This window comes from Erinaceus europaeus, chromosome 3, assembly GCF_950295315.1.
Source record: "Erinaceus europaeus chromosome 3, mEriEur2.1, whole genome shotgun sequence".
In the NCBI taxonomy this organism is placed as follows: Eukaryota; Metazoa; Chordata; class Mammalia; order Eulipotyphla; family Erinaceidae; genus Erinaceus; species Erinaceus europaeus.
Window position 1 is genome coordinate 22,397,914 of NC_080164.1, and position 27,138 is coordinate 22,425,051.

The following is a 27,138-nucleotide window of genomic DNA, read 5'->3' on the forward strand; positions in this document are numbered from 1 at the left end:
ACAGTTGTTGATACATGGGAACAATTTATCATCTCCATCATAGGCATCTAAAAACCATTCTTACCCCAGGACCTCAAGACCCCTCTAGCCCCATCCCTTCCCCTTGTCCCCAGAGTCCTTTGCTTTGGTTCAATACAGCAAACCCAGTCCAAGTCTCACTTTGTGTTTTCCCTTTCTCTTCTTGTTTCTTACATTCCAGCTAAGAGTGAGATCATGCTGTCTTCATCCTTCTGTTTTTGGCTTATCTCATTTAACACGATTCCTTCAAGTTCCATCCAACATGAGGCAAAGGAGATGACTTCATTTCTAACAAATGAGTAGTACTTCATTGTGTCAGTATACCACAATTTAGCCACTCACCTGCCATTGGGCATCTCGGTTGCTTCCAGGTTTGAGCTATTGCAAATTGTGCTGCTGAACAGTGTGTACCCAGAGCTCTTCAGATAGGTGTCTTTGCTTCCTTTGGATAAATTCCCAGGAGAGGAATTGTCAGGTCACAGGGTAGGCCCACTTTTACCATTTTGAGAAGTCTGTAGACTGTTTTCTGCAGAAATTGGACCCTTACATGGCTGGTTGGTCCTTTTGTTGAAAACTCAGCCAACCACTGTGTGTAGTTTCTATTGGACTGTGTGCTCATAGCTGTAAACATTCACTGAATTCTATTTTACTCTATTTGGAAGTATTTCCGTCTTCACAGCTGGAAGGTGAGCTTCTTGAAGATCAGATTCGATATGGGACTGTGTTGGGACTATGTGTAAGCTTGATAGAGCTTAGGGAGAACTACCCCCATCCTTGGATGGAGGTCTGAGAAGATACCCTCTTGGTGAGTCTCTCTCAACCGAGGTGAGCAAAAGGGGGGAAACTCAGACTTAGTTCTTCCCTTCTTGACCCTCAGCCCCACAGAAACCCCAATATTTCTCCCCATTAACTGCAGGCCACATGGCCGCCTACTTTAAGATTCATTCACTCAAAGTTCACACATTCCATCTCACCTTTTGATCACAAAGGAAGAACACATCCTGTCACATACTCCTAACAGTGGACAAGTGAAAAGCCCCCCAAGACCTTATTTCCTGTAGCCCTTTTGATGTCCTTGAAGCCTTATTCTTCCTTCTCTATCTCATCCCTATTCTTCTCTCAAATGCCTTTAGATAATTAAATGCCTGTAACAGGAGACTAATTGTATTGATCTTTAATGTATCAACTCTTGTCATACCAGCTCCTGCCATAGGGGCATGCTGACCTTTAAGAAACCTGTGAATTCTGACGTATGTGAAAACTGTTCTTTGTCTAGCCTTCTATATCAACCCAACCCTCCCCCCAATAAACGAGTGTGTTCGTACCAGAATCCTCCCCGAGTTTCTTTCTTTTCATGCAGTCTCTTGAACTGCTGATGGAAATTCGGTAGTTTACTTTTCTAGCTGAGAGACCACCCACGCGAGCTCCAACAGGACTGAAGCTTGTAATGTCACAGTCCTTAGTGAATGTTTGCTGAATGTTCAAACTGAGAAAGATCAAGGTTGGTTTACCTACATAGTAGCAGGGCTAGGCAATAAATAACTAGCTGAACTGTAGATTAGAGATTAGAGCTGAGGAGACAGCAGAATGGTTCTGCAAGAGACTTTCATGCCTGAGTCTCTGAAGTCCCAGGTTCAATCCCCAGCACCACCATAAGCCAGAGCTAAGTAATGCTCTGGTAAAAAATAAAATAAAATAAAATAATAAAATAAACTATTATAGTTGAATCTGGCACTTTGGTGTGCCTGGGAGCTGTAGTGAGCAGCATTTCCAGTCTTAGTTCAGTCCAGATCTTCTGCCCTGTGCCAAAGCTAACAGGAACAGAGGAGTCACCCCGACTGAACCAGGTGAATATTAAGTTTCCAGAGGATAGTAAATCAGAGTCTAGTAGGTTGGATTTTTTTTTTTTTTTAAGGGAAGGAAAAAGAGAGAGGAATGTCAGTTTTTTTTTTTTTTTTTTTTTTTTTTTTTAGGGTGTGGGGTGGGGTGGGTGAGGGGGACAGGTTTCTGAAAAAAAATAATAGTGATAATGACTATCATGACTCTTTGAGGTCACTAGAAGAAGCAGTGAGACTGTGAAGTTCACAGAGCACTTAGTGAACTGGAACTGTGCTCATTCTGACTTCCCTGCATACCAGGGAACAGAGTTCCTCTGATTTACAAGCCAGGCCTCCTGTTGTGTGTGTTCAGGGTGGGATGGCTATAGACAGGCCTCCTGTTGTGTGTTAAAGGCTTCTCTCCCATGTTTCAGTGGCTCAGTATACTCATGCCCTCTGCTCTGACGTCCCTAAAGTCTCTGTGCAGGCAGAAGACATGGCAGATTTGGTGTTGACCTTGGTACGTGACTGTGTGAGTGCAGGGCCCACGTGCCACCTCTAAGCCTCAGAGGAGGGTCAGGAGCTGGGTGGAACCCAGCTCCAATGAACCAAGCAGACCACGGCTATGTGGGGCCGGCCCAGGGATAGGGCCTGGTTTCAACATCACAGAGGCTGTACTTGATTTTTTTTTTTTCAGTTTTAAAATATTTTTTAAATTGTAAATAGTGCTCAGTGAACACAGGGCTGCATCTATCTTTCCAAAATGGACTCTTCATAGTCTTTGGATAGGGACCCAGAAGTGGAGTAGCTGAGTCATACGGATTTGGGAGGGCCCCAATAGGGACCGTATCCCTTTACAGTCCCACCCACATCACAGGGAAGGAGATCCCTAGTTTTTAAGCTGCTTTTTTAAATCACTTTTTTTAAATCACTTTTTCCCCCCCCCCCTCCAGGGTTATTGCTGGGCTCGGTTCCTGCACCATGAATCCACTGCTCCTGGAGGCCATTTTTCCCCCTTTTGTTGCCCTTGTTGTTGTAGCCTCATTGTGGTTATTATTATTGCCATTGTTGATGTTGTTCATTTTTGGATAGGACAGAGAGAAATGGAGAGAGGAAGGGAAGACAGAGAGGGGGAGAGAAAGACAGACACCTGCAGACCTGCTTCACCGCCTGTGAAGCGACTCCCCTGCAGGTGGGGAGCCGGGGGCTCGAACTGGGATCCTTACGCAGGTCCTTGCGCTTTGCACCATATGCGCTTAACCCGCTGTGCCACTGCCCAACCCCCATTTTAATCACTTTTAATGCACATATTATGCAAATGTAAGAGCTACTATGTCTCTTGCTCTCTTTTTTAAATATTTATTTATCTCCCCTTTTGTTGCCCTTGGTTTTTTTTTATTATTGTTGTTGTAGTTATTATTGTTGTTACTGATGTCGTTGTTAGATAGGACAGAGAGAAATGGAGAGAGGAGGGGGAAGACAGAGAGGGGGAGAGAAAGATAGACACCTGCAGACCTACTTTACCACTTGTGAAGCGAACCCCTTGCAGGTGGGGAGCCGGGGGCTCGAACCAGGATCCTTCTGCTGATTTTTATGCTTCGCGCCACGTGCACTTAACCTGCTGCACTACTGCCCAACTCCCCAAACGCTGGTTGATTTAAAAGTGTTTTTAGTGTTTATTTTCACTTACTAACCAGAGAGGGACTGAGAGAGACCCAGAGCATCACTCTGACATAGGTGATGGGACTCAAGGCTGAGGCTCTCTACCCCCTGCGCCACCTTCTAGTCTGGAGCCTGAAAATTCCTTAAACATGTAAAACAGTAGGAGAGAAGATTCACACACCTTGTCTGGGTGCCTTTCCTCCTTGTTGTTTGTGTACACTCCTGTCACGCATCTACAGGAAGACCTTATTTGTTTTGGGATGTTCTGGCTCTGACAGACTGGCTGTAATATATGCTTTCAGGCTCTGGCAGACCAGTTTGAAGACAAGACGACCCCAGTCCTGGAGCGGATGAAGATCTTCTACTGCTGCCAAGTGCCCCCTCACTGGGCTGTGCAGGTATTTTTGTTGTTGTTTTGTCATGCGGCACGGGCAATGTTTTGCACCAGAAAGATCAATGCATTAGAAAATCAAATTTTTAATTTGTGTTCGTATCCTCAGATATTTCAGTGAAAAGAGTCTATGTATCCAGTAAGTGGGAGGTAGCTAATCACTTCAAATAACTATTTTAATTAAAGTAATATTTGATTTTTTCTATCTTTAAAAAAAAAGATGTATTTATTTTCATGAGAGAATGAGAAAGACCAGATCACCATTCAGGTCTGGCATATGGCAGTGACAGGAATTGAACTCATGTCTCTGGCATTTCATGCATGTATATTCTGTACTGGAATGCTGAGGCTGCTCGCTGGCTCCAATATCCAACTTATAAAACATCAAAAAAAATTTTTTTTTTTTTGCTTTTTTTGGGACCAGATCTCATAAGCTCAGCTCTGGCTTATGGTGGTGCTGGAGATTGAATCTGGGAGCTCAGAGCCTCAGGTATGAAGGCTGTTTGCATAATTTAATACTGTCTCCCATCCCTCCCCCAATTATTTAAATTAGATTAAATTGAACCCTAGAAATTAAACAATAAAATCACAAGAGATTTCGTTTTTTTTTTCTTTCAGTTATATTTAAAAACCTCAGGATTTCCTGCCAAAGAATAAATCTTTTAACCACATTATTTATAAAAAGTGGAGACACTTATTTGATACTCTGTAATGTGAGATACTCTTACCTACTCTCCTCTCTTTGAAAATATGAAAATATCAAAAGGGACTTCCAAAGGCCCTCACTGGGGTGTAGACTCTGTCCCCTGTCTCAATCTTTTATTATGTTATAGTGTGGCTCCCTGATTTTGTAAAATTCTTAGTACTGGTGGCGACTTAGACACCTAGTTAAGCTTCTTAATTTTGCAGAGAAGTAAACTGAGGCCCAGTGCAAGTAGCTGCACTTTTCCATGCTGCTCATCCAACCGCTCATAGACTACAAGTCTTGTTCTCTACTTGAGTCCACTTGGCCTCCTTTCCTCCTCTCTTTATTAGGTTGTGTTTCCACCAGCTACCAACAACCTACTTTTACCATGTGCTTAGTATCAAGCCTGTGTTTTGCTCTGAATCTCACACACATCTTCTGATTTTGTTGCCAGAATTATTTATTTACTTATTTGATAGGACAGAGAGAAATCAGAAGGGGAAAGGGAGGTAGAGAGGGAGAGACAGAGAGACACCTGAAGACCCGCTTTGCCACTCGTGAAGCTTCCCCCCCAGTAGGTGGGAAGTGGGGGCTTGATCCTGGGTCCAGGTGCACCACCACCTTGTCCCTATTGCCAGATTTTTTTTCTTTTTCTTTTCTTTTTGCCTCCAGGGATATGTCTGGGACTCAGTGCCTGCACTACGAATCCATTGCTCCTGGCGGCCATTTTTTCCATTTTGTGTCTCTTGTTGTTGTTGTTACTGCTATTGTTGTTGGATAGAACAGAGAGAAATCGAGAGAGATGGGGAAGACAGGGAGAGAAAGATAGACACCTACAGACCTGCTTCACTGCTTGTGAAGCGACTCTCCTACAAGTGAGGAGCCAGGGGCTTGAACCGGGATCCTTAGCTTTGTACATGTGCACTTAACTTGCTGTACTACTGCCCAGCACCTTATTGCCAGAATTTTAAGGAATATTCCCGTTTACAGATGAGGAGACTATTGCACTAACAAATTAAGTGGAGTTAAATGCTGCCAGGCAAGGATTTCTGTTGATTTAGTTATTCTTGTTGACCCAGCTCTCTTTCTCTTGTGGGCTGTACACATGGTCAGTGATTTAGGATTATAGGTGAATTGTAGATGTTCACCTACCGTACAGCAACTCAGATTTCCCTTCATAAGACTTTCAGAGTAGGTTTTAGTTGTAAACACGGAGTAAAGTATGGAGCTTATTACACATTGAAATGTGCTTTCTCTATCAAAGGAGTTTCCATAAAACATAGGTAAATAAAAAGCTGTGTTGTACCCTCTCAGATAGAAGAGCTTCATCAAGGCATTAACAACTGGAATTGTTTGGCAGGATTTTGACCCTCATCTGGGGAACTTAAGTGCTTTGTGCTCTGTGGTTTGTGGTGGATAAACATCTCAGACTCTGATCTGTGATGACAAAACATGTCTGTTGAGGGTGCAGCTTTTAACCTGTTTCAGAACAGAAGCATTAAGAAAATAGTCTTCAAATAGAGTTTTGACTAAGTGTTTTATTATTATTATTATTAGGACACTGAGATTTAGGAGCCTTAGACAGTTACATAAATGTTATCTTTCATTTAGAAATTAAAACCTTTTTTTCTATCTATATTAACACAAGTAACCATCTCCATCTCCCTCCCTCTCTCTTTTCTACCAGGGTTATCACTGTGGCTTACCTGCTCTACGAATCCATTGCTAACAGTGCCCATTTATTTTCCTACCTATTTTTATCTGACAGGACAGAGAGAAATTGAGAGGGGTGGGGAGATAGAGAGTGGGAGAGAAAGATACTTATAAATCTGCTTCACTACTTGTGACATTTCCCCCCTACAGGTGGGGAGTGGGGACTCGAATCCAGATCCTTGTGCATGGTAATATGTGCATTTAACCAGGTGTGCCACCATAACCATATCTGTATGTATTATTTTTAAAAAAGAAATTGAGAAAATTTGACTTCAACCTGGGTTGTACATATGACTAAGCACCTGTCTTTTCAGTTGCCCTATCTTGCTAAACTGACATATTAAGAGTTTTGAAATATATATGTCTCTGTGTGTGTATACACACACACACACACACACACACACACACACACACACACACACACACACACACACACACATATTCACTTATTTATATTAGAGCACTGTTCAGCTCTGGTTTTTGTGGTGCTATAGATTTAACCTGAGGCTTTTGGTGCTTCTGGCATGAAAGTCATTTTGCATAATTATTATGCTATCTCTCCCTTCCTCTATATTGTTTTTTAATTCTTGCTCCCTATAAAGAAGCTTGCTATTGACACATCACAGGTTCCTGATTAGCAGAGTTGAGCTACAAAAATTAAGTGTTTGTTAACCTAAGGAGACCCTTGAAAAAGCTGGTTGGCTCTACAGCCCGTGAAACAGGACTTAACAGTTGACATCAAGAAATACTTATTATTCTCACCTGACTTTTTTCTTTTCTAGCGCCAGCTGGCAAGTCTGCTCTTTGAGTTGGGCTGCACCAGTTCAGCCCTTCAGATATTTGAGAAGCTGGAGATGTGGGAAGACGTTGTCATCTGTTATGAAAGAGCTGGGAAGCATGGGAAGGTAGGTGACAGCACCTTGTGCTGGAAATGTCTCCTCAGCTCACGCCACCTCCTTGCTTGCTGTATTTTTTCAAGACAGCTTTTGCCAGCAGGTCGTCCTCATGCCAAACACCTCTTAGATGTTCCCTCTTTATTTTCTGTGGAGGCAGATTGTCTCACGCTCCTTCATCTCTGTGTATATATCGAAGAGTAAAGCAGGCCAAAGCTCCCGTGATTGTTGGTACTTAAGAATGAACCACAGGGAGTCGGGCAGTAGCGCAGTGGGTTATGTGCACATGGCGCAAAGCGCAAGGACCAGCGTAAGGATCCCTGAGCCCCTGGCTCCCTACCTGCAGGGGGGTCGCTTCACAGGCGGTGAAGCAGGTCTGCAGGTGTCTGTCTTTCTCCCCGCGCCCCCGTCTCCCCACCTTCTCTCAATTTCTCTGTCCTATCTAACAACAACAACAGCAATGACAACAATAATAATGACGACAACAACAAGGGTAACAACAAGGGCAACAAAATGGGAAAATGGTCTCTAGGAGCAGTGGATTCATAGTGCAGGCACCAAGCCCCAGCAATAACACTGGGAAAAAAAAAAAGAGAGAGAATGAACCACAAACACTTTAAAGAATGTTTTGATCTCTTTGCCTTACTAGTGTTCCATTTGTAGGAGAAATCCAAAGGGAGACCTCAGGAATGACTTCAGACATCACTGGGCTGTCTGATGAGCAGACTCGGGGTTTCAGGGAGGTTACCCAAGGGGGGAGCAGCTGGCTCGGCCTGGCCTGCAGAAAAAACCGTAGGAGTGTGAAGTGTCTCCCACACTGTCAGGCAGAGAAGCTGTCAAGTCTGGAACATACATTTACTTCCACCCTTAAAGAGGGGCAAGAGTGCAAATGTTGCAATGTTTGCATCTGTTACTAATCTATCATTTTTCTCCATCATAAATGAGCAGGATTTTTAAGAGCATAAGGGAGTCTGCATTAAAACCAACAACACTGAAATTGTGTTAATTTGGAATTAAAGCTTTAGTTGACTAAATTCAGCCATTTGTAAAGTCTATGAATGGAACAAATCAGGTCATTTACCCCACTGTCAACCTTTCCCCAGCACCTTTAACAAGTGAGATAGTAGCACAAGTGCTTGTATGTCAGTTCCTTAAATACTTTCTTAAGTAGGCCTACTTACTAACTAATAGCAAAAGTTGCATTCCTGTCACTGATCACCCATGGCATGGGCTTGAGGTGAAAGCAGTATGGAAGTAATACGTTGAAATGTGAAAAGAATTATAAACCATCCATAGAATCATAAGACATAGAATTATAAAACATTCATCCTGGGAAGAGCACCAAAAGCATCCTTTTTAGTGCCCTCCCTTCCTTCTCCAGACAAGGAAAGGAGTTGAGTATGTTTTCCCCCAGGCCACAGAGCTTGGTACTGGTTTAAGAGGCTGCATGGTAGAAAGCCAAGAGCACAGGCCCCAGACTCAGGCTTCCTGGATTCCAGTGCTGCCTTGCTGCCTGTGCTGGCTCTGTGATAACTGGGCAAGTCACCCAACCCCTTGCCAGGCCTCTGCTTGCTCACGTAAAGGCACGTCATCTGCCTACCTGCTACGTTTTTATTCCTTGAAGTGTGAACTACACAGCACGGCGCTTCCCTCCTGGTGTGATGTGTTTGCTGCTGTTACCGATGGGAATTTCAGGCACACGTTTTTCATGTTTCAACACCTGTGAATGCAGGATGTATCTGATACTGGCTGAAGCTGCCCCTTGCTGTCCCTCAGGTGACCCTCTGGCCAGGCTGTGTGGCAGTGCTTGCGTGAGCTTAGCTTGCCTTGTTTTTCACGTCATCATCTCAGCTGAATTGCCTCCACCAGGGCAGAGCTGCATAGATTGGGTTTAATTTCCACTCAGAACATCACCTGGTAGAGTGCACACTTTGTATGTGTGTGGACCTGGGTTTCTGCTCCTGGCACCACACGGGAGCACAGTATACAGAACCAGGGGAAGCTCCGTGAGGGGTGGAGTGGTGTTGTGTTATCTCTCCCTCTCTTTTGTTCTCTTTCCTACCTGAAATTTAAAGGGAAAAAAAGTCTGCTGAGAACAGTAGAATTGCACATGTGGCCCTAGCAGGTAAAAGTCTTGAAAGGAATTCCATCATGATTTAGCACTGAGGCAAAGAGTCACTGAACAAGCAGACCAGGCCAGAAGCTAAGTAGAAGGGTGAAACTTGGAGATTAGTGATGTTGAAATTTGCATCGGGGAGATCATCCTAATTCCACCAACCTTCATGTAAAATAACAGCGAGGTGCTTTGGGGGAGCCTAGAAAGGAGCAGTCCAAAGTAGATGAAGCTGTGTCACCTGTACTGATATCTTAAGAAAAAAAAATTGTCACAAAAAAGGCCACATGTTGGAGGCCCAAAGGTGGCTTACCTAGTAGAGTGCTTGCTGTGGTCGTGAGGTGCAGGGTTGTCATTCAGCATCACTTGGGAGCACCATAGACAAGCACTGGGGGAGCTCTGGATGGTGGAGGGGTACTGTGACATCTCTCCTTTGTCTGTCTCTCCTTCTTTCTTTCCTGTCTTTCTCTTCCTCTCTTAGGGCACAGAGACTTTTTAATTTTATTTATTTACTAATGAACGAGGGCACAGGAGTGGGGGGAAGACAGAGATAACCGGAGCATAAAATTCAGGACCTTATGGATAAGAGTTCAGGGCTTCATCCACTGTGCCACCTCCTGGACCCCACAGAAGATTTTTCCCCCTCCAAGTATCACTGGGGTTTGGTGCCTGCACTACAAATCCACTGCTCCTGGAGGCTTTTTTTCCCTTTTTGTTGCCCTTGTTGTTTATTGTTGTTATTGCTATTGCTATTGTTGGATAGGACAGAGAGAAATTGAGAGGAGGGGAAGGCAGAGAGGGGAGAGAAAGACACCTGCAGACCCTCTTTACCACCTATGAAGCAACCCCTCTGCAGGTGGGGAACCAGGGTCTCGAACTGGGATCCTTATGCAGTTCCTTGTGCTTCACACCATGTGCTCCTACCACAACCCCACCCACCCACCCCCACCCCCCACCCAGAGGATTTTAAAAAGTTGGGCCAGAGAGACCACTCAGCAGTGTGTTTGATGCCTGGTACCTTGTCAGATGTTAAGCACTTTGCTCAGGACAGGAGAAATTGCCAGATTTTCAAAACAGATTTAAAAATTACCAAAGCAACAAGAGGCTTGTGTAGCTTACTCAAGGCAGATTTCGTCATTTAATTCAAAACATTTTTCTTTTCTTTACTAGCTAAGAGTCTTCTGACTGATGGCATCTCACACTGGGTGAAATCACATAGTTTCTCCATAGTCCAGTGTTTTCTCAGTGCCTCTCTGTTGGGTACTGAAGTGACACACAGGTGTCTGTCTACAATGACCAGGATTTCCGCCCTGTAGGCCCTATTGCATTTGGGCCAGTGTTTTACAGAGGGCAGTGAAGAAAAAAACTAAACCGGGTTAAGCGCACATGGCGCAAAGCGCAGGGACCAGCGGAAGGATCTCGGTTTGAGCCCCCGGCTGCCCACCTGCAGGGGCGTCGCTTCACAAGCAGTGAAGCAGGTCTGCAGGTGTCTGTCTCTCCCCCCCCCCGTCTTCTTCTCCTCTCTCCATTTCTCTCTGTCCTGTCCAACAACAATGACATCAATAACAACAATAACCACAACAATAAAAACAACAAGGGCAACAAAAGGAAATAAATAAATGCTTTGAAAAAAATTTTTTAAAAAGATAATATTAAAAAAAAGAAAAGAACTAAACACACAAATGAATCAACAAGCACTCTACGTAAAAGCTATGCTATTTTTTAGATAGTTTTTAATTATTACTTATTAATGCTGAGACCTTGCACATATGCTATTCTGCTGCTCCTGGGAGACTTCATTCTTTATTTCAGGTGTGCGTGTGTGTGGTGGGGTGAGCGTTTGGAAGACACCATGGCACCACTCTGCCATCTATGGAACTTCTCCCATTTGCCATGGTGTTCCTACGTGGTGCCCGGGCTTAAATGTGGGGCCGTGTGTATGGTGAGGCACGTACTCCACCAGTTGAGGTATCTCCTGACCCCAGGATTGTGACTTTTGCGGTAATTAGGCAAGTTTGGTGAATCATGAATACCCAAAGCCCAGTTTGAAATACTAAATTTAACTATACTTGGGGTGTAGAGATTTTCTTTAATCATAGAAGGAAAAAAGTAGGATGACTTCTTCACTTTCATAGAAGGACTCTGTTTTCCCTAAAGTAGTTGTAGTATTACTGTTTTTTTCTAGTTTGCACACGACTGTATAAACTGTCTTATAATAATGATAAATCCTCATGTCTCTAGTTACTCTAAAAAATGTGTGTATTCTAAGTTTTACAAATGTAGAGTGATTTGCTTTGTCTCAAGTCTATTGTGACTTACAACATCAAACAGTCCTCAAAATCTTGACCACTGAAGGTTAAGGTTAACGTCTACTTGGTACATTAAAGATTCCCCTTACCTGTTTTCCTGTTTACCTGTTTACCTGTTTACCTGTTTTCCTTCTTTCCTTTTCTTTTCTTTTCTTTCTTTCTTTCCTCCCTCCCTCCCTCCCTCCTTCCCTCCCTCCCTCCCTCCCTCCCTCCTTCCCTCCCTCCCTCCCTCCCTCCCTCCCTCCTTCCCTCCCTCCTTCCCTCCCTCCCTCCTTCCTTCCTTCCTTTTTTTTTTTTTTTGCCTCCCATGAATCCACTGTTCTTGGGAGGCCATTTTTCCCTCTTTTGTTGCCCTTGTTGTTGTAGCCTTATTGTGGTTATTATTGTTATTGTTGATTTCATTGTTGTTGGATAGGACAGAGAGAAATGGAGAGAGGAGGGGAAGACAGAGGGGAAGAGAAAGACACCTGCAGACCTGCTTCATCGCCTGTGAAGCGACTCCCTTGCAGGTGGGGAGCCGGGGCTCGAACTGGGATCCTTATGCCGGTCCTTGCACTTTGCGCCACCTGCGTTTAACCTGCTGTGCTACCGCCTGACCCCCACCCCCTTACCTGTTTTTCTTGTGTTTATAGGTCAGTCCAACTAGAGACTGAAAAGTTTTGCTTCAAGTTGGAAGCTAATGCTTTAGTTCTACAACAGCTGCGATTCTTTGAGCATTTGGTTATGTTTCAGATGTTGTCACCACATTTTGATTTAACTGGAAGTTTGTGAAATTGTAATCCTTGCATTTAGTGCTTAATGGTGTAACTTATTTTTAGAAGGCAAAACCAGGAAAGCGTCTAATGCTAATGACTGCGAGCCGGTCTCAACTTGGCACCCTGCTTTGCCCGGCCGTAGACTTTCTAACAGGGCGACTACCTGCTGTAGTTCTCATTACTTAATGGCCGCTGGCAAAACAGCTAAGATGAATTCTGCTTGACCTTGGGGTCAGAGCTGGTTTTCATCTGCTAGCATTTGTTATTTCTAAGTTATCTGGCACACTCTAGCTGTTCCCCCAGACCTCTGCACACATTTGTACTTTGTTGAACAAATCTGGCTTTTCAATTTTGGAAGACAAAGATCTGGTGTAGGCTGCCTGCTGGGAGTGGGGGTGGAATGGGATCCTCCAGCTGGGGCCCTCCCATGGGCCCCCTGGCTTCTAGATGAAGGGAGACCTGATTTCCTGGGGCCTTCACTTCTTTTCTCTTGAAGTTGCAAGGAGTTGCTTTTATTTAAAACTGCTGAAGTTCTGGACTTGAGAGCGAGCTCCCTGGGCAGGGTGTGTGCCTTGTGAGGATGCCTGGTGGCGCTGGGGAAGCTCCAGTACTGTGGTATCTGTCTCTGTCTGAAATCGTGCATGCTGGAGGCCTAGACACTACAAACAAAAACCAGCCGAGGTCCTTTTAGCAGTTATTTCAGGTCTCTCTGTTTGGGGTTTTTTCCCTCCTAGGATGGTTTCTATGATTCTTTTTTTTTTTTTAATTTTTTAATTATCTTTATTTATTGGATAGAGACAGCTAGAAATCAAGAGGGTGATAAAGAGGGAGAGAGACAGACACCTGCAGCACTACTTCACCACTTGCAAAGCTTTCCTCCTGCAGGTGGGGACCGGGGGCTTGAACCTGGGTCCTTGCGCATTGTAATATGTGCGCTCAACCAGGTGCGCCACCACCCGCCCCGGTTTCTATGATTCTAAACTACAAGCTCTGTGGACCAGAAGATGTCTCACTCACTAAGGTACATGCCTGACCATGCACAAAGCCCCAAGTTTGAGCACCAGCACCACACAGGAGTACCAGGGGAGAGCTTCATAGATGGTAGTGTGCTGTGGTACCTTTTCTCTCTGTCTCTCTCATTTTCTCAAAATTAAAGAATATGAGACTGAACCTGGGAAGTCACGCAGCAGTTTCAGGCAGGTGTGAGGTCCCATGGTCATCCTCAAACTTCCGGATGAGAAAGATGCATTGCACCGACTGCTGTGTCCCTGTGTCACTTTACTGTCCAGAACACTCCCCACTGGAGAGGCAGCTCAGGGGCGGAGCACAGGACTTGCATGCATGAGGTTCCAGGCTCCATCCCTGCCAGCTCATATGCCAGAACCTCTTAGCAGTGCTTCAGTCTTACTCTTTGCCTCATAGAAATAAAAATAATAGGAATCAAATAGTTTTTTTTTTTTTGCCTCCAGGGTTACCGCTGGGGCTCTGTGCTTGCACTATGAATCCACTGCTCCTGTGGGCCATTTTTCCCATTTGTTGCCCATGTTATTGTTGATGTTATTGCCCGCAGATGGGGAGCCGGGGGCTCAAGCTGGGATCCTTGTGCCGGACCTTGCTCTTCGTGCCTTGTGTGCTTAGCTCAGTGTGCTGCCGCCTGGCTCCCAAGAATCAAACTGTTTTTTAAAGGACCCTCCTCCTTTTCCTCCAGAATCACCAGAGTTTTCACTGAGTCTGACTTACTAGTTTGGGTATATTTTGTCTGCCATTGGCTCAAGTTATTTTATTATACACGTGAGTGAAATCACTTGGTAATTGGTTTTTTCCACCCTGGCTGGTTCCACTTAGTATAATCATCTCAAGGCATTGGTTTATCTTTTTAAAGGCCAGGTAACATTCCATTGAGCATATAGCCCATATCCCCCCTTTTTTTTCTTTAAAAACATTTAATTAAATAAATAGTTATTTATGAGAGAGAGGGAGAGAAAACAGCACTCTGGCATGTGCCAATGCTGGGGGTTAAACTCTAGACCTTGAACTCTGGACCTCATGTTTGAGAATGCTTTATCCAGTGAGCCACCTCTCAGGCTGCTCGTAATTTTTTTCTTTCTTTTTTAAATTTTTTTATTTATATTTTCTTTTTTTTTAGTTTAAATTCTTTATTAGTGATTTACAAGATCATAAGATAATAGTTGGATAGAGCCAGACCACTCCTACCCACCACCAGAGTTCTGTGTACACACCTCCCACCAGCTATAACCAACATAGTTGTCCCTAGGTCTTAGGGATAGCTAAGCCCATAACATCTTTATCTGGTTATCTGTCAGTGGGCATTTAGGTTAATTCCTTATTTTGACTATTAGGAGTAGTGCTGCTCTGAATACTGAAGTACAGATATTCTTTTGAATTAGAGTTTTATATCTTTTGGATAAAACCCAGCAATGATATTCTTAGATTATAAAGTATTTCTTTTTTTCTTTTATCAGAGCACTGCTCAGCTTGGCTTATGGTGGTGCTGAGTATTGAACCTGGGGTCACAGAGCCTCAGACGTGAGAGTCTGTTTGCATCACCATTATGCTATCTCTCCAGCCCTCCTTTATTTTTCCTTTCTTGCAGATTTTACGTCTGACAAAGGATGTTTGTCAGTTTCTCAGATTCTCTTCCAGGGCAGTGACGAGCTGTTCCCTCTCTCCTGTTTGACCTTCCCACCTTAGGACTAGTAGTCGGGGCCTCCCGGAGTGCTCATCCTTGCTGGCTAGATGGCAGTCTCAGTGAGCATTCTGGTACTAGTGCAGGTTTCTTGGTTGGCTCTTGAGTGTGCTGCATTCTTTATAGATACTCATTTTGCTGCTGTATCATGTGTTTGTAATAGCTGACAGAGCTTGGCTTGTTGTTGCCACTTTGCTGGCCAGCCCGGGTGAGTGGGGGCTGATGAGAACCCTCGGCCAGCTTGCACCCTGCCATGCACCTGCCTCCCATCGTGGTTCTCCTGCACCCCTTTCAAATAGGAGCTCCCTTCCGGAGCTAAGGCCTGCTGTGCTCACTCTGATGAGAAAAACCATGAAAACTGCCCCATTACCCAGTCAAGCAAGTAAGAGAGGTCCAACTAATTGGGTGACCCAGCCTGTCTCTGATTAGCCTATTTTATCTTGGACCTGGAGTATTTGTGTTGGCAGGTCCCCTTCAAGAAATCAAGCCAGAGCTAGGTGTCGTCACACAGAGATGCAAAAAAGCAATTAGCGAGCACTTGGCTCTGGGCGCGAGGGAGCCGGCTGGGCACCAGCCTGGGGAAGTCTGGCCAGGAGGGACCCGCAGGGGCGGGCTGCAGTGCTTTGCACTCTTCACCTCTCAGTTGCTGCTTTCAGAGCAAGAATTTAGACAAGCAGCCAGCTGCCCTTCTGCTAAGACTGTCTGCTCCAAGCACCAGGCAGAAGGTGGCTTCACTCTGCCCACACCGGACCTACCACCCTGTGTCAGATCCCCCCCAATCTCTCTCTCAAGCCCTAAAGCTAATGTCACATGGTTAAAGACTGGGATAATGCACTGTTAAGGCTCATTCTGGGTTTAGGGCTCATTCCCTCCTTTCATTCTTTGCCTAAAATGCTTAGAATTGGCCAGGCATTTCCCATCCCTATATACCAACCAGACACAATGCCAGCCGAGCACCACTCACAAAAACAAGCACAAGTCACAGCCAAGAGGACCATTTGCTTTGATAATTATTCTGACTCAACTATAGTTTCCTTCCTCCCCTCTCCTTCCCTTCCCACCCCCCTCCCCTCCTATGTCCTCCCCTTCTGTCCCCTCCCCTCCCCACTCTGTTCCCTTCCCTTCCCATTTCCTTCCTTCATTTCATCCTCCCTGCCTCCTTTCTTTCTTCCCTTCCTTCCCTTCCTCCCCTCCCTTCCCTTCCGTTCTTCTTTCCTTCCTTCTTTCTGTCCTTCCTTTCCCTTTTTCTTTTTTTGTGTAGGTGGAGACTCACAGGTATATAATTTCACCACTCCCAGGGCAACATTTTTAAAAAATCATTCATATACAGAGACAGAAGGGGGAGGGAGGAGGGGAAGGGACACCACAGCAGCAGAGCATCCCGTGACTCAGCCTTGGCACCATAAATGCAGGTGTGTTCCACTGCGGCATATCTTCAGTAGGTTAACCCTTTGCTTGCGTAGTCACCTCTCAGTGCTCATCATCTGATCACGAGGGACATCACCAACCAGAGAGCTCAGAGACGCGAGACTCCTTTCAGGTCCTCAGTTCCGCTTCTCTGGTTTTCATTCCAAATGAGAGTCACTTCTTAGGTATATACGGTCACTAGGGCTAGGAAACTATGTGAAGCTCACATTCTGCTGGCTGGAACTCAGTGGGTGCTGGTGTGTTTGTCCTCTTGATGTCACTCAGAGCACGTCCCCTAAAGAGGTTCAACCATCGTTCTAGTGGGGGTGTCATTTCTGTCTCAAATCTGAAGATCTTTTCTTTTTTTTTTTTTTAAATTCTTTAAAATTGTATTTACTTATTTATTGGTTAGAGACAGCCATAAATCAAAGGGAAGGAGATAGGGAGAGAGACATAGAGATGCCTGCAGCCCTGCTTCACCACTTGCAAAACTTCCTCCCCTGCAGGTGAGGTCTGGGGGCTTGAACCTGGGTCCTTGCACACTGTAACGTGTGCTCAGCCAGGTCTGCCACCACCCAGCCCCGAATCTGAAAACCTTTAGAAAATGTCACAGTCCTTTTTGACTCGTGTTAAGGGCAGTGGATGCCTTCAGCACCCTGTACTGGGCCGTGGAGCGCCACAGGTGAGAAAGAGATGGGATGGTCCCTCAACACAGGCGCTCCCAGCAGGACTGACAGGTGTGGAGAGGATGGATGCAGATTCCAGATTCTACTCACCGTCTCTCCCTCTCCTCCTCTGAAGCACCAGTCCAGTGGATTTGCAGTCCACAAACTCCTCTGTGACATGAAGAACCTCTTCAGCCACTGCACCGTCACCCACAGCTCATGGTCGTGGGTGTCGGGGAGGATGGCTCAGCTAGTAGGATGTACCCCCTGCCACACTCAAGGGCTTGAGCTCCTGGCCATCACGTGGCTCATGCAAAGGGGAAGCTTCAGGACTGGTGCTGTGGCGTCCCTTTTCTCTGTCTCTCTCGCCTTCTATCTGGAAGAAAGGAAAAGAGGTCACAGGGAGTGATGGAATCGCACAGGAGGCTGCAGCAGAGCTGTGGTGGCAAAAAGAAGAACAAATCCATGTTTGGCTGAAATTGTTCCTATGTGGAAAAATGTGGCTTTTAACTTATATTGTCAGAGCTCCCTCCCTCTCTTTCTTTACAAGAACACAACTAAGCTCCGGCTTATGATGCAGCTGCAGTATAGGCTGCGCTTCAGTTTTGGCTGGCTTAATTTTGTACTGAGATTCTCTGTATTATTACTAACACAAACTTTTTTTTTTAATTTATTTTTTATTTAAGAAAGGATAAATTAACAAAACCATAGAGTAGAAGGGGTACAACTCTACACAGTTCCCACCACCCATCCATATCCCATCCCCTCCCCTGATAGCTTTCTCATTCTCTATCCCTCTGGGAGCATGGACCCAGGGTCATTGTGGGTTGCAGAAGGTAGAAGGTCTGGCTTCTGTAATTGCTTCCCCGCTGAACATGGACGTTGACTGGTCGGTCCATACTGCCTCTCTCTTTCTGCCTCTCTCTTTCCCTAGTAGGGTGGGTCTCTGGGGACGCGGAGCTCCAGGACACATTGGTGGGGTCTTCAGTCCAGGGAAGCCTGGCCGGCATCCGGATGGCATCTGGAACCTGGTGGCTGAAAAGAGAGTTAACATACAAAGCCAAACAAATTGTTGAGACGTCATGGACCCAAAGGTTGGAATAGTGGAGAGGAAGTGTTGGGGGGGTACTCACTGCAAACTCTAGTGTACTTCTGCTTTCAGGTATATATTTTGTACTTGTTTATGGATACGTGTGAACATATGCTCTCTCTCACAGAACCTGGTGCATATCTAGGTTTTGGGACTTTGTTAGAAAGTGATCCACCTGGGATGGAATTAGAGAATGCTATGAAAGGAAAGGTCTCACCTGAGTAATGAAGCCGAAGGGTTGTCATTCCACACCTGAAGTCTCTGGACACAGTCTGAGCTGAAGCATGTTGAGGTGGCAATCGTTGTGTCGATTAGGTTGCGATCGGCTGATGCAATATTATTTGATATGGATTGGGAGAGGCATGCGGGAAATTGGGCCCTATCCTAAGGTTCCTGGGAGAAATATATGCTCTATAGTGGAGATGTGAGGTTCCTGCTGTCTTAGGGTTCAAAAAGACAATGCATAGTTAATGTTATCATCACATTATTTGGTAATTGGGTTAACTTTGAAAAGTCCTTTTGTTAGGGTTTGCTGTACAGTACCCAGTATCTTGTAAATAGCTGTGCCACTGGTTGCCTCTGATCTACTTGGTCTAGGCTTTTGAGAGAGTCCGCATATCAAATACACAGCCTATATATTAAGAAGACTCAGTCTGTGTTTTAAAAACTTTGAGATATACAATTAATTTTCCCCCTCTCATATTAATTAACTAGTGATTTATATGACTACACTTTACTAGGAGTGTACATAAACACCATTCCCACCACCAAAAGACTGTGTCCCATCCCACCCATTCACCCCCACCCCCCACTGGCCCAGGAAGCCTCATGTCTACCCCTCACCACAGGGTTTTTACTTTGGTGCCCTAACTAACACAAACTTTAAAAAAATGTTTGTTTATTCCCTTTTGTTGTCCTTGTTGTTTTATTGTTGTAGTTGTTGTTGTTATTGATGTCGTCGTTGTTGGATAGGACAGAGAAAAATGGAGAGAGGAGGGGAAGACAGGGAGAGAAAGATAGACACCTGCAGACTCGAACCGGGATCCTTACACCGGCCCTTGCACCTTGTGCCACCTGCACTTAACCCACTGCGCTACCACCCAACTCCCCAAACTTGTTATTTATTTATTTATTTGTTTATTTATTTTTTTCCCTTTTTTTGCCCTTGTTGTTCATCGTCGTTGTTGTCGTTATTGCTGTTGTTGTTGTTGGATAGGACAGAGAGAAATAGAGAAGAGGGCAAGACAGACCTGCTTCATCGCCTTTGAAGTGACTCCCCCCCCCCCCCCCCCGCATGTGGGGAGCCGGGAGCTCGAGCCGGGATCCTGATGCCGGTTCTTGCGCTTTCCACCACGTGCGCTTAACCCGTTGCACCACCACCTGGCTCCCACTACCACAAACTTGTATTAAAAATAACAACAAGCAAAGTGCTGGCTTTAACAGCCCTCGTCTCCCCGCACAACCATACCCAGAGCTGAGCAGTGCTCTGGGGGCGGGGGTGAGGGCTGGTGGAGGGAGAGAAAAAGAATATTGGTGGGGGTAGGAGGGGTGGCAGGAGATAGTGTACCTGGTAGAGCACATGCGTTAGTTACCATGCTTGAGGACCTGGGTTTGAGCCCCTGGCTACCACATGGGAGCGCCTGCATCGAAAGCTTCATGAGCAGTGGAACAGTGCTGTAGTGTTTTTCTCTGCCTCTCACTCTGTATCGAAGGAAGGAAGGAAGAGAGGATTTTCCAGGAACACCAAAATCAAGCAGCCTTGGAATTCTATCAATAAATTGTGGGGGTGGGGGGATAATAAGCAGCTCTGTGGAATTAGAGAATCAGACAGACTGTGGAGACAGCCTAGACCTGTAGGGTGGGTGTGAGTGGGAAGGGGAATGGCCTCTGGGTGTGCAGCTGACAAGAGTCTTGCATGCACTCCAGGTTCCGTGCAGCAAGTCGCCCACTTAAGCAAGCCTTTGTGTGGCTGGGAATGCAGTTTATCCGGCTTAATAGATGTTTAGATGGCAGATTTCTGGCTTCCTATGAGTGTAAGCTGCATTTTCCCTGCCAGGCCTGCGGGCTGCTGGTGGGGGGCTGGCACCAGCTGGGGTCTGCCGGACATCTCTGCGTCTTGTGTGCCACCCTGTCGCGCCACGGCAGCTTTCTGGGAGTAAAGGCTTTTCTTCCTTTCTGCCTTTCAAGGCCCCAGCCTTGTTTCCCTGAGCTACCCTCACAGGAAACACTTTCCAACTTTAGCAAGTTGACACAACCCAATCCACCCATGTTGCTGTGTGATGCTCTAGCCCCTGAACTTGGAGCTTACTTGTTTGCAAAGTGTCAGAAGTATTCACAGGTCCTGGGCACTTACACTTAGTTACAGGAGAGCCTTTGATTCTGTTCCTCCAGACCCCTCCCTTGGAGGTTTAGGCTTTTCTGTTCTCTCTGTAGTAGAACCAGAGCTTTACGCATGTGTGACTTTACTGCTCCCGCTCAGATAGAAGGAGAGGAGAAAGGAAGAAACACATGACACAGCTTCCCCCTGCCCCTGTTCTCTGTCCCCTAGCATCTTCCATGTGGTGCTGGGGCTCTGGATCGTGGGCTACGCACAAGGCACACATCTTACCAGCAGGCTATTTCTCTAGCCCCTCTGTTCTTTTTCTTGCTACTCAGTAAGCTCTGAATCTGTGAAGTGACTCAGAGTAGGAAGTGGGTGAGAGACAGTGTGTTAGTCTGGTCATTCGTGTCCAGACATTTGGTCTCCAGACCCAGATGCTTCTTTTGAAAGTTCCGAGGATCAGGTTTAGCTGGCTGCCCGTCACATTGTCCCTCGGGCTTACAGAGCGATGAGTCCCCACCTGAGCTCCTGGCAGTAACACTGTCCTGTCATCATCCCTCTGGTGTGCCTTGAGCAGGGAGCTGCACTTCTCTTGCTCTCAGGGATTATGTGCTGTCAGCGCGTCTCTTCTGCCTTGGGTGTTATCCTCCACATTATGGTCAGAAGTTCATTTCACTAGACAGAGCTCTGAGCTTCACTGGGGCTAACCCAGGACCTGCTTTTCAAGGGTGCTGGTGCTCCCACATATGTGAACACAGATGAAAGGAGGGTCCCTCGGGCCATGGCAGGACATTCAGTTGAGATAGGTGAGCAGGATGCAGAGACCAAGTGAACACTGGCCTTCTCTCTCAGTGTCACTGGAATCTTTCCTTCACATTACGTCAAAGAATTCCTAGCAAGTCAACTTGTGCTCTGGCCACATCTGAGTCCAGGTTTTAGTCAAGCTATTGAGCACATAATTGAGAACTCTCCCCAGTGGCTCAAGTCCATGCTGGGAATCAGAAATCCCTGGTCTCTCTATCTGGCTGGCTTAAAATTCTGACCCTCTTTGCCTCTGGTCTAACTCTCTTAGGATCTCTTTTACCACACGGTTCCAAGATTTTTCTCTCTTGGTGTCTGAGTCTGTTTACATGTCTGGAGGCAGTGAAAGGTGGTGGGGTCAGGAGTGAGGAGAACTGGCGTTTTCTTGCCAGGAGCTCAGGTCCAGCCACCACACCATCCTCTGGCAAGGTGGGCCCAGTCTCAGCTGCCTGCGGGCACTGGGGACTGTGGTACCTGAACCATCCCAAATGTCCTCAGTTAAAACTTCAGGTCTTGCTCTTTCTTAATCCCTGGACTAGAGGAACCCTCTTGCCGTAAGCATCTTCTATAGTTATTGGTACTGTGTGACAGTCCTCTTAAAGTGTAGTTATCTGGTTCTTTTTTTTTTTTAATTTTTAAATTTATTTATTTGTTATTGGATAGAGACAGAGAGAAGGGGGAGATAGAGTGGAAGAGAGACAGAGACACCTGCAGACCTGCTTCACCGCCTGTGAAGCAACTCCCCTGCAGGTGGGGAGCCGGTGGCTTGAACCGGGATCTAACCCGGTCCTTGCACGTGCACTTAACCTGCTGTGCTACAGCCCAACTCCCCAGTTATCTGGTTCTTTTGCGCTGTTTCCATGGACTAGAAATTCAGGAAGGGCTTGACTGGCTAGTGGTGGGTAGGCATCTACTGCTGTGGCAGTCAGCTGGTGGCTGCAGTGGCTGCAGTGGCTGGGGACTGACTATGCGCCTCTCTCTCTCTCTGCCCTGACACCTCTCCATGCCATCTCCATGTGAGTGTGGGCTTCTGCATGCATGTCTACCTGAGGACAGGGGATCCCTTAAGTGACAGCTCAGTATTCTGAGTAGAGGCTAGATTGCTTCTTCTGACACCAACTTTTGAAAGTCACATGATGTCACTCATATAATAGCAGCCTACCTAGCTCCTTTGCTATTTCTTACTTAAAATGTGTTACTGGGAACTAGACAGAGGGCCTCACACATGCACGGTACTACTAAGAGAGCACCCTAGTCCTCTTTTTAAAATTCTATATCCTAGAGGGAGGGTAGTAAGGGAGAGGCACCTCACCATACATGGTGTCCCCATGTGGTTTTGGGAAGGCCCCAATCACCGCAAGCTCTGAGCTCTCCCTGCCTCACCCCTACTTCTCGATGGAAAGAAGAGCAGGCTCACTATATGAAAAGATGATGTGGAATGGAAACACTTTGTCACCATATTTTAGAGCAAACAATAAGCCATGTAACTGGAACTGGATAGACTTAAGCAGTCACACCTGACCGTGACTGCAGACACCAGGCCAGGGAATCTGTTCCTGTGGCTCTCAGACGTGGGGTGCTTTCCCAGATGGCAGTTCTGCTGGCAGAAAGGGAGCACGAGCGTGTGGTGATCCCGCTGAGCTGCTGTGCAAAGAGCTGAGGCAGTTGGAAAGTTGGGGGCAAAGTCACCAGCTTTCATCCTTGCGGGGAGGGCCCAAGGCTTATCTGTTCACACTCATCTTTGATTCTGTTTATCATTTTGGGTCACATGGGGTAAAAACTGTCCTCAAGAGAGTTGGGCAGTAACGCAGCAGGTTAAGTGCAGGTGGCACAAAGTGCAAGGACAGGCGTAAGGATCCCGGTTCGAGCCCCCAGCTCCCCACCTGCAGGAGAGTCACTTCATAGGCAGTGAAGCAGGTCTGCAGGTGTCTATCTTTCTTTCCCCCCCCCTCTCTATTTTTCTCTGTCCTATCCAACAGCAACAACATCAGTAACAACAACAATAATAACTACAACAGTAAAACAGCAAGGGCAACAAAAGGGAATAAATAAATATTAAAAAAAAAAACTATCCTCGAGTCAGAAAGCAGCCAGCAGGGGTTGGGTGGTAGCACAGTGGGTTAACTACACATGGCACAAAGTGCAGGGACTACAAAGGTGTAAGGATCCCGGTTCGAGCCCCTAGCTCCCCACCTGCAGGAGGTTCGCTTCACAAGCGGTGAAGCAGGTCTGCGGGTGTCTATCTTTCTCTCCCCCTCTGTCTTCCCCTCCTCTCTCCATTTCTCTCTGTCCTATCCAACAACAATGACATCAGTAACAACAATAACCGCAACAATGATAAAACAACAAGGGGGGAAAATAGCCTCCAGGAGCAGAGGATTCATGGTGTAGGCACCCAGCCCTAGCAATAACCCTGGAGGCAAAAAAAAAAAAAAAAAAAGGCAGCCAGCAGTCATACTGTTTGTGTCATTTCAGGCGGAAGAGATCCTCCGGCAAGAGCTGGAGAAGCGGGAGACGCCGAGCCTGTACTGCCTGCTTGGTGATGTGCTCCGGGAGCACCAGTACTATGACAAGGCCTGGGAGCTGTCGGGGCACCGCAGTGCTCGTGCCCAGCGCGCCAAGGGCCTGCTGCACCTGCGCAGTCGCGAGCTCCCGGACTGTGTGCAATGCTTCGAGCGCTCCGTGAGGATCAACCCCATGCAGGTGAGTGCCTGCAGCCCCACCCAGCCTGACAGTGAGCTTGTCCTGAGAGGGACAGATGAGCTCAGTCTCGCTGGATGTCTTGCTTGTCACCAAGAGAGAGGACAGGCCATGTCCTCTTGCCCAGCCTCTGACACTCTCACCTTCCTGTCTCAGTTCATGCCTCCTGTCTGTTAACAGTCCTTAACCCAAACATGGCTGGCTATTAAGACCACGGGCCCTTTGAGCAGAGAGTCAGAAAGGAAAAGAATAAGGTCCCTGACCCCGCCTGTAGGGAGGACACTTCAGAGTGATGAAGCACATCTGCAGGTATCTCTCTGTCTCTTTTCCTCTATTTCTTCCTCCCCTCTCAATTTCTATCAAATAAAACAGAAGAAGAAAAAAAAGGAAGAAAGAAAAGAAGAAATGGACACCAGGAGTGGTGGATTTGTAGTGCTGGCATCAAGCCCAAGTGATAACCTTGGTGGCAAAAAAAAAAAAAAAGGAGTAAGAGCTGGGATTAGAGGCTCTGGCTGGGGAGGTGGCTCACTGGTGTACTTGCACAGAGAGCCCCTGGATTCCAGTTCCTGATGTTGCGTGTGCTGGCCCAGTGAGTGATTCTAGCCAGTATGGGACTCCATAAGGAACTGCTGAGGTCACTGATGAAAGAAAAAATTTCTATATATACAGGGTAACTTATAGGACAAATTGTAGGTGACTTGGAAGGAAAAAAATTCCCCTGCATGGAGGAAGCTTCACAAGTGATAGAGCAGTGCTACAGGTCTCTCTTTCTCTCTTTCACCTCTATCAAAATATTAAAGTAAAATGAGCTAATGAAGTGAAATGATGGACTGAATAGAATTGTGAAGATGCTATGGAAAGGACACTCAGGCTGGTGAGTAGTGTGAGTGAATCCCTAGAAACAAAGAACAGGCCTTTGTGTATGTGGGTGTGTAAGTGAAAAATCTTTAGAGCACAAGGGACGAGGGCAGTTCCTGGGGGAAGTCAACAGGAGTCAGGTTAGCAAAGGTCTTCACTGTGAGGCTGCACAAGTCTGATTTAACTTTTAGTAGCAGGGTGGAGCCAGTGATTTGTATTTGGTTTTGCCTTGAATGAAAGAATGTGTTGGGTGTGGGAGGAAGTGTGAGGGGGTGCTGGGCAGCCTGGCGGCCTTGGGAAGTGTGCAGTTAGTCAGGGGTCTAGCATGGTCTGGCCTTGAAGTCGGCATCCTGGGAGAGACAGAAAGGATGCCAGGAAGGCTGGGGGACTTGACATCTCATTAGAGAAGCCCAAATTAATTATTATGTTTTGTAGTTTGTCATGATTCAGGCAGGCCAGAGGCCAGCCTAAATACTCAGGCAGTCCAGGCTTCCAGTACCCAGAATGGCAGCAGGAGGAACATGACTGCTTCGAGCCCCAGCACCACATGGGAACATCGTGCATGGCAGTGGGGGAGCTTCATGAATGGTGGAGCAGTGCTGTGGTATCTCCCCCCCCAAAAGATAAAGAATGGAAAATCAAGCTGTGCTTGATTATTTGGTTTCATTTCCTGGTGCCTCACACTTAAAAAAAAAAAGCATTCTAAGATTTTAAGAAAGGGGCTGAAAGATATCTAAGCCTGTCAGAGTATCATCAGAGGCTATCGGTTCACTCCCTGGTACCACCTTATGCCAGAAGTGAGCAGTGCACTTTAAAAAATGTTCGTTTTTTATGTCATCATCAGGGCTTCACAGCTTTGGGATTTTTTTTTTTTTTTTACATATATATGATTTTTAAAATATTTTGGATAATTAACAGAAATTGAGAGGGAAGGAGATAGAGAGGGAGATACCCACAGCATTGCTTCATCACTTGTGACAATTCTACCCCTGCAGGTAGGGGCTTGAACCTGGGTTCTTAGGCATCATAATGTCTGAGCTCAACCAGGTGTGCCTTCTCCTGGACCCCATCAGGATAGCTTTTTCTGAGAGAGACAGGGACAGAGAGGCTGGGTGGGAGTGGGGGTAGAGAATGAATCCACAATGCTGAAGCTCCCTTCAAGGTGGTGGTGAGGGCTGGGCTCAAATCTGGGTCCCGCACACGGCACCATCCAAGTGAGCTACTTGCAGGCCCTTTGTTATTTCTAATGCCCTGTTTTCACTTCCAAACTCCTGCAGCCTGAGAAGGCTGACTTTATCAGGTTCCTGCCATGTTCCAGCCCTCAGAAGAGAGTTTCCACTGGGAAGTGATGGAGCTGCTTTGAGGAAAGCCTTCAGTGTCCTTCCTCAGAGCAGTCTAACCCCACAGTGGCTTTGGGTGAGAGGGAAAGTGGCAGAAACGGCATCCTGTTGGAGGTGGCGGGGGTGTATGGTGGTCGTGGGTGTGGTGGTGATGGTTGTGACAGCTGTGGGAACAGCCAGAGTGGAAAGCTGGAGACTCCCACTAGGTGGGGTTCTGACGCATAGTCCTTGGGGTACCAGGACTCAGGGTGAACTGGGGACCAGAGGGTGCAGATCTCACCCGTGGGCCTGACAAAGGAAAATGCAGTCCTCGAGAGAAGCAGGGAGCTGAGGGTGGAGGGAGCGTGTCTGTGGTTGGTGGGGCTGGTGCTGCAGAGCAGGATGAGGGTGCGGGTGGCACTTGCCTGTGCTCTGGAGATGAGGGAGGAAAGTGAGAAGAGAAGTTCCAGAAGGCTCAGGGGAGAGGTGAGTGCTGACATGAAACAGGTGATCTGGATTTGGACAAGAGGCAGAAGCGGGAAGATGGAGCTTGAGAGACTGGCAGATGCTGAGCCCAGCACTGCAGAGCAGCGTCTGCCGGCAGCTACAGGTCCTGACTGTCGTTTGTTAGTTCATTTATAGTAATGATGATGGCTTACAAGGTGGGTGTTCTAAGCATGCCATATCTGTATAAGCACACATACATCTGCACATAGATACGCACACACTCTTGTTAGAGGGAACGGAGGAGGAGGGACCAACTTTCATTCTGTAGGCCATTCTCTCTGGAAGAGGAAGGAAATTTAAGTAGCAGACTCCTGATGGGAGAGAAAATTGTCCTAAGCAAGCTGGGCCTGGTGCTTGGAAGACCCTTTCAGTAGTAGCCTTGTTAGCCCATTTGTGACTGCTGGGCAT

General features: G+C 46.5%; 1 protein-coding gene across 2 annotated transcripts in view; it reads left to right on the top strand.

Annotated features, from left to right (window-relative positions):
- TTC27 (tetratricopeptide repeat domain 27) overlaps nucleotides 1–27,138 on the top strand; it is a 123,561-nt gene that overhangs the window by 51,091 nt on the left and 45,332 nt on the right. For both annotated transcript variants that reach the window (XM_060186843.1, XM_060186844.1), the window contains exons 11-13: nucleotides 3,800–3,895; nucleotides 7,069–7,191; nucleotides 23,822–24,049. In XM_060186843.1, coding sequence (XP_060042826.1) covers nucleotides 3,800–3,895; nucleotides 7,069–7,191; nucleotides 23,822–24,049 — 447 coding nt within the window. The remainder of the gene's footprint in view (nucleotides 1–3,799; nucleotides 3,896–7,068; nucleotides 7,192–23,821; nucleotides 24,050–27,138) is intronic.